Raw genomic sequence first — 6,000 nt, 5'->3', positions numbered from 1 at the left:
GGGGGGAGGGGAGAGAGAGAGAGGAAAGAGGGACCATACCCACAGGAGCCCAGCTGCGACCGAACCTCAAAACCCGAAGGAAGGCAAATAGCAATCACCAGTAACTCGAACCCAGAGCCACAAGAGAGCCACTGGGGAGGCGGCCTTGTGGTCCATGGCATGGAAGAGGCACTGTGAGCGCCATTTGTGTGTGAAATTCCCAGTCAGCCGCGTTGCGGATATTAGCACCACAAACAACGGCGCGATTATTTTCGAGTCCTCCCATCCCCGTCAACGCCTTCAATTCGGGGGGTGGGGGTGGGGGGCGGACTCCACAGTGAACGGGGTCCCAATGGACCGAGATCTATATTTTTTGTCTCAAATTTAGTGAGTTCACACTTATACTGATTAAACTTAACTAACCTGTTTTATTTTTGTCGAAACTAAAGTATAAAAATAATGACGTCACAATGTTGAAAGCGTTTCGTTAAGACGTTACAACACACTCAAGTAAAAATCCGTTTACACGTAAAAGAAAACGAAAAAAAAATCAGAGAAAGAGACTGAGATAGAGAGAGATAGAGATAGGAAGAGAGAGAGAGAGAGAGAGAGAGAGAGAGAGAGAGAGAGAGAGAGAGAGAGAGAGAGAGAGAGAGAGGTAGATAGATAGATAGATAGAGATAGTAAGCAACATTTTTTTTTCTAATTGATGAACCATGTAACCCAGTATTACTTGGCTCACGGTGGCGCCGAAACCGAATACCCGACTCCCTTCCTGCCAATGAGGAGAGAGGGTGTAATGGACACCCAGATGGAAGAAAAATGACACCGATCCAAGGACAGATGAACTTCCTGCGAGTCAATGGACACCCCAATATGTTACCAACCCACGCGTGTTTGTCCTGTGTAGCGGCCTTACAGGGCAGGGAGATGGGATTCCTCGAGGCTGAGCGTTGTTCAAGTGTTGCGGTTACGATGATACAGCCTCCCGGGGGAGGTTCCTCTCGTCTGTGATTCAGATCAGAATGCTGAAGGACATTTCAATGCGAATGACCTCAGACCTGCTTATCGAACCGTGAAAACACTTGGATCCATATCTGTTGCCCGGAGGAGCACTGTCCAAACAGTCGATTGACAGCGGAGAGGAGTAGAGTGCTCTGAGGAATTGTACATGGCTGACCCTTTCCAGCGGCCAGCTGTCCCTGGCCACCGTTCGGGTGGTGGTTGTTGATCTACCTATAGATGTACGGGTGAAAAGGCGGCTGGCACCTGCAACGTCAGCGTTGAGTTGCTTAGAGCCGAAGGCGATATCATGATTTCTGGGTTGCACGTGGTGCTCTCTTTCGTTTGGCAGACCGGTACCGTTCCCTTTCACTGGAAAGAAGGCTGGTCATCCGTGTCTGGAAGGGGGAAAGTGAACCGGCAGGACAACACAAAAATTGATGCAGTATTACAATGATCAGTGTGCTCGGCTAGGTACTCGCCCACCTGTTGCTGACACGGGGTCGTTCACATCTGCTAAGGTTGTGTTCACGTCCGATAAGTCAGCAAATAATCATATCTTTTCACGACGATTTTAGTTTCAACAAGGGTCGCTTGCGACCCATGCTGATCAAGGAGGTATCTATTCAATGCAGGATTTTTGGGGATTTTCTGTAAATCCGAGGGATTACCGCGAGGATTACTAACCCAATGTCTGGGCTGATATTATCGAGATGTGTCTGGAATGGGAAGGGTGACTGCATGGGGACTTGATCTGAAAAATGTGGGGATTGGCGCCGTCATGTGACTGAACCACTAAGTCCTCCTGTGTATGCTTTCAATTATGATGATCATACCACTTATGCAGAACTTAGATCCTATTCTTCAAGCCGCTTATGCTCCCTGCTGACAAGGGCGGGAGTCTAGACGTATTTGGTACAGAGTATCATCAGAGAATCATGAGATATCGCTAATATGACTTTGAATCAAACTAGCGGCTGCTCCGTTGGACTCAGCCTAGGCCTGTTACCGCCATGATTCATGAATGTCAACAGCTATATGGTCTAGTGACACGCTTCCCTGATGTTGAATCCTCTCATAAGGTCCACAAGAGGAGGAGGAGGAGGAGGAGGAGGAGGAGGCCATAGAACTCGTGACAGGGAGTCAACTGATCCTAGCGAGAGCAACGTGGAATGGGAAGGGTGACTACATGGGGGCTTGCTCAGAGAGACCGTGGGGTATGGTATCGGTGTGTGTGTGTTGCGAGGCATCAACCCGGGCGTATGCTCTCCACTGATAATGACCGATGAACAGTACTTACTCCTCGACTCATCAAAGATTTCCCTCTATTTTAGTCACCGTGAGATGGTCGCTCTTTGCCAGTTATCTGGCTAAAACCGGGCAACGCTATGATAAGACATGAAAGGTGCCCCCTCGGCGTCTTTTATCATTGGGATACTATGCGTCTGCACCTCGACAAAGGTTTCTGCACTGTAATCCAACACAAAAACGACGCCGTGGACACAAACAACAACTCCCCTAATACGGATACAACCAAGACAGGAGAGTACACGGAATACACACTTGACCAGCAGACGATTTTATTCAGCTGAGGCATAATGATAAACGAAAACTGAAACGACCATCCATCTCTATCCGCGACTGAGGCACTTACCTGAATTGGATGAAGTTGTCTGAACGCAGCCCCCATATTTCTTTGAGTGTTTCTTTACAGATCACCAACAAGAGTCTTACGGTAACACCACAGACTAACCCCTTCTATTATACAACAGTCCGATCAGGTGTACCCTATAGCAAAACACAGGCTGCTCCCATGACACAAGGATGGCTGATCCGTCCTAGATTAGAACATGCATCAGGGGTACTGTAATTTCTCCCCTTTAACAAAAATGCACACACAAGACACACACACACACACACACACACACACACATATATATATATATATATATATATATATATATATATATATATATATATATATATATATATATCTATATATATATAACACAACTCTGACAAACCGTATGCGGAAATATTACAAAAATTGGACCTTGCTTCATTTGAAGAAAAATATGATACGATTGCGGTGTTCTTATCAAAGGAAGGATTGGACAAAACTGACAGAAAAGATCTCTTAACTTGGGATAAGTGGACATGAAATCAAGGCAAAAATGAATAAACAATACAGAAAAACAGTTCCTGAGAGTTAATGATAAACACTTTTCTGCCTAACATATGGAATAACCTAAACGAGGAAACAGTTCGATAAAACAAAAATCATAAACAAATGTAAGGTGACGGGCAGGTTTGGTCGATGGCTGGAGAGAAAGAAGCGTAGCTCTTCTCCGGTACAATTCGAAAATACATTTTTAGTAAATACAAATTCGACTGGAGATACCTAACATCCACTGTATGACATTCTTTTACGATCGGACACTATTCTCCACTCAATAAATAATCAAGATAGATAAATAGAAATAAGAATACATATATAAACAAATGAAATAAGATAAATCAAATAAATAAATAGATCAATAAGGTAAATTAATAAACAAATCCTGACCAATTTTACTTTGTCCCCCCACTAAATCTCCTCTTTGTCACTCTTCGTTGCAATTTTGTCCCCGAATATATGAAGCGCTGGTAATTGCTGACAAAATACTACATAATCCTCTCTGGCTCTGGTGGTGCAAGGACGCCTCTTCGAGGTTAACCCCACCTTAACCCATTAAACTCCGATGACAAGATGTCTTGTCATTTGGTCAAATAAAACAAAAAATCATAAAACACCAAAATGTTTGATCAAACACCAGAAAAATATGACGTCAGTCCTCGCACGAAGCGAGGACTGACGTCATGTTTTTCTGGTGTTGGATCAAACATTTTGGTGTTTTATGATTTTTTGTTTTATTTGACCAAATGACAAGACATCTTGTCATCGGAGTTTAATGGGTTAAGACAAGGTGAGATTAACATCTTCATTACAGCAACCGCTAGGCTGTTTTATTAATTTCCGCTGCGCCTTTCCACCTCGGTAGCAAATGGGTCAGAAGGTATCTCAAAGAACTCCATCCGAAAGGGGAGTAGTTCTTGTTACCACTAAGCAATTTCATTTCTCTTCGTGACACACGCTCCATGCGATAATTCTTTGCACAGATTTTTTTCATCTATATATTTATAGTTATTGTTCTGTTATGAACGATACTGGCATCCCTTTCCATCGCAAATATCTAGTTTCTTATTCCCTCGTTTTTCGAAGAGTTTCCGATCACAGAAATGCCGAAAAACAACTTACCCTCCCGCTTTCAATTCCTCGCTTTCCTCACTTCCTTCTGACGTCGAACACGACGACAAAGATCCGGTTCGGATCTTCTCGGTGGAGCTGCCTTCCATCATGGTGACGAAGAAGATGAGGTGTCAGCAGAAGACGATCCCAAACAACAAAGACGAACTTTTCGAACTCCTAAATCTGTTCCAACACTTCTCGGGTGCTGGCCTTCAATGCTCCACTAAAGTCAGTTAAGTTTGACTTTAATTAATTATCTTCTCTGAGAAAACAACCAGGTAGTCGCTGGTTCTGCCGACGTAGTTGATTACAACCTCAACTTATTTCTTTTGAGCTGTTTCCCTGGATTTTATGTACCACTGCACCACTAAATGAATTTTCGACAACTCTTGTGGATTTCTTTGACCAGAAATTCATTTGATTACAATATTTTCAATCACCCAATTACCATGAAACCTCCTTGTCACATAAAATAATGAACGAATTAATTACAACCTTTGCAACACAGATTTTGGCTGGTAACAACAGTGTGGAATATTGTAAGCAAAATTTAATTCCCAACGGTTGAGCCTTTCAAACCACAATAATCGAAGAATAATTCGTTAAGTGAGATACCTCAATTGTATCTGTTTCAAACATCGGTGAAAGTGCACAGTTATTTCTTGCAAACTAAATATCATAACCTCTTTCGGTCTTTTTTCCCTGGAGCATCTTCACGGGGGTCACTTTCTATAACAACACATGCCCAACCTCAAATGCAACCTTGTGTTTTCTTCCCATACCATGTGCCACACTCATAGACAGAAAATAAAGATGTTTCCCTGTGTATTTATACAGGTTAACTATGATATTTCTATCTTGTTCTGACTAGCACAAGTACTGAAATTTCTTATCGTCACCACATGGAGTCCCGTTGCAGAGTGACCACCTGATTTCTTTACTCGATGCGCAATGCCCGACCTTGATGACAGACACGTCCACTTGCCCCGCTCACCCTTACTCCTGATTATCCCTCTCTACCACTCACCCAACAGCATTTTGCCCGAATACCTTATCTTCATCAATGATAAAATAGATTTATCCAATAACAGGCCTATCAGGGAATACGGGCTACCACCGCCACTACCACCATTATCATATCTGACCCTCCCTCACTTTGATCCCACCACAATCACCACTACAAACACCATCGTTATGGACACTACCGCATGGACCGTGACGGGTAATAGGGACAACGAGGGCAAGACGACACAACACACCCACGCGAGGCGTCAAGAATGCCATTAACTCTTTTATGTCGCTTAATACGTCTGGGACCCTGGTACATTTTAGGATGCCCATTTCAACACCAGACTATTTCATTCACTTGAGGTGGAATTTCAGGTAGAAATTATTTCTAACATGTTTCCCAAAATATTTAACTTTCTGATTTGACATGATGTTTCAATCTTTTTCAAAACATTTTAAAATAGAAATGAATCTCGACATAATTTTGGCGCGACAAGTAGCAAGAAAAATGTGATTAGTTATCACAAAACAATTTTCTTCGTTTGAGTTAGTGGGTCAATATCCTTCATGTTTTCCTTCCTTCTCACTGATATTATCTATCATTGTATTTTTGTTTTTCATTTGTCTTTTTTGAATTTACTTATTTCTGGATGTTTTGTGTTTTTCTCTGTTCTCATTGATTATACTTATCACTGAACTTTATTTTTTTCATTCGATTTCTT

At 42.5% G+C, this 6,000-nt stretch overlaps 1 protein-coding gene across 4 annotated transcripts in view; it reads right to left on the bottom strand.

The window, feature by feature from the left end:
* Positions 1-6,000, bottom strand: part of LOC143036840 (equilibrative nucleoside transporter 1-like) — a 137,192-nt gene that overhangs the window by 85,631 nt on the left and 45,561 nt on the right. Inside the window, exon 1 of one of the 4 annotated variants that reach the window (XM_076204657.1) lies at positions 4,280-5,229. The exons of the other annotated variants lie outside the window; for them this stretch is intronic. Within the exon in view, the coding sequence (XP_076060772.1) occupies positions 4,280-4,380 (101 nt within the window). The 5' untranslated portion in view covers positions 4,381-5,229. Of the gene's footprint in view, positions 1-4,279; positions 5,230-6,000 lie in introns of those variants that run through there. 4 annotated transcript variants of the gene reach the window in all.

The sequence above is a fragment of the Oratosquilla oratoria genome, chromosome 21, assembly GCF_046742065.1.
Source record: "Oratosquilla oratoria isolate Oo_2021 chromosome 21, ASM4674206v1, whole genome shotgun sequence".
Lineage (NCBI taxonomy): Eukaryota > Metazoa > Arthropoda > Malacostraca > Stomatopoda > Squillidae > Oratosquilla > Oratosquilla oratoria.
Note: the sequence above shows the minus strand (reverse complement) of the source record. Positions and strands in the feature narration are given on the sequence as shown.